This window comes from Pterocles gutturalis, unplaced genomic scaffold, assembly GCF_000699245.1.
Source record: "Pterocles gutturalis isolate BGI_N339 unplaced genomic scaffold, ASM69924v1 scaffold20553, whole genome shotgun sequence".
Taxonomy (NCBI): domain Eukaryota; kingdom Metazoa; phylum Chordata; class Aves; order Pterocliformes; family Pteroclidae; genus Pterocles; species Pterocles gutturalis.
The window spans coordinates 1-230 of record NW_010118569.1 but is presented as its reverse complement, the minus strand read 5'-3'; the positions used below and the strand labels follow the sequence as shown (position 1 = coordinate 230).

The 230-nt window shown below is 64.8% G+C and overlaps 1 protein-coding gene across 1 annotated transcript in view; it reads right to left on the bottom strand.

Moving 5' to 3' along the window:
- The window catches only part of LOC104463806 (syntaxin-binding protein 1-like), a gene marked incomplete at both ends in the record, with an annotated part of 7,159 nt that extends 6,933 nt beyond the window's left edge, over positions 1 to 226 (bottom strand). The window contains 1 exon segment of the mRNA XM_010076278.1: positions 176 to 226. Coding sequence (XP_010074580.1) covers positions 176 to 226 — 51 coding nt within the window.
- Between the last annotated feature and the right edge of the window lie 4 nt (positions 227 to 230).

Below are 230 nucleotides of genomic sequence, written 5' to 3'. Positions count from 1 at the left end.
ACTTGGCAGGGTGGCACCAGCGTCACCCAGGATGACATCCTCCCTCCCTCTGTGCCCCTGCTCCACTCCACTGGAGCCAAGATGCTTTTCCATGGGCACAGCTTCCCAGCCCAGTGTGGGCATCCCCTCATCTCCCCCCAGCCAAGGGCCACACCCCTGCACCCCAGGTTCTCACCTTCTCGGAGGGGGTGATGAGATAGACGGCCTCCAGGCTGGGCAACGGCTCCCGG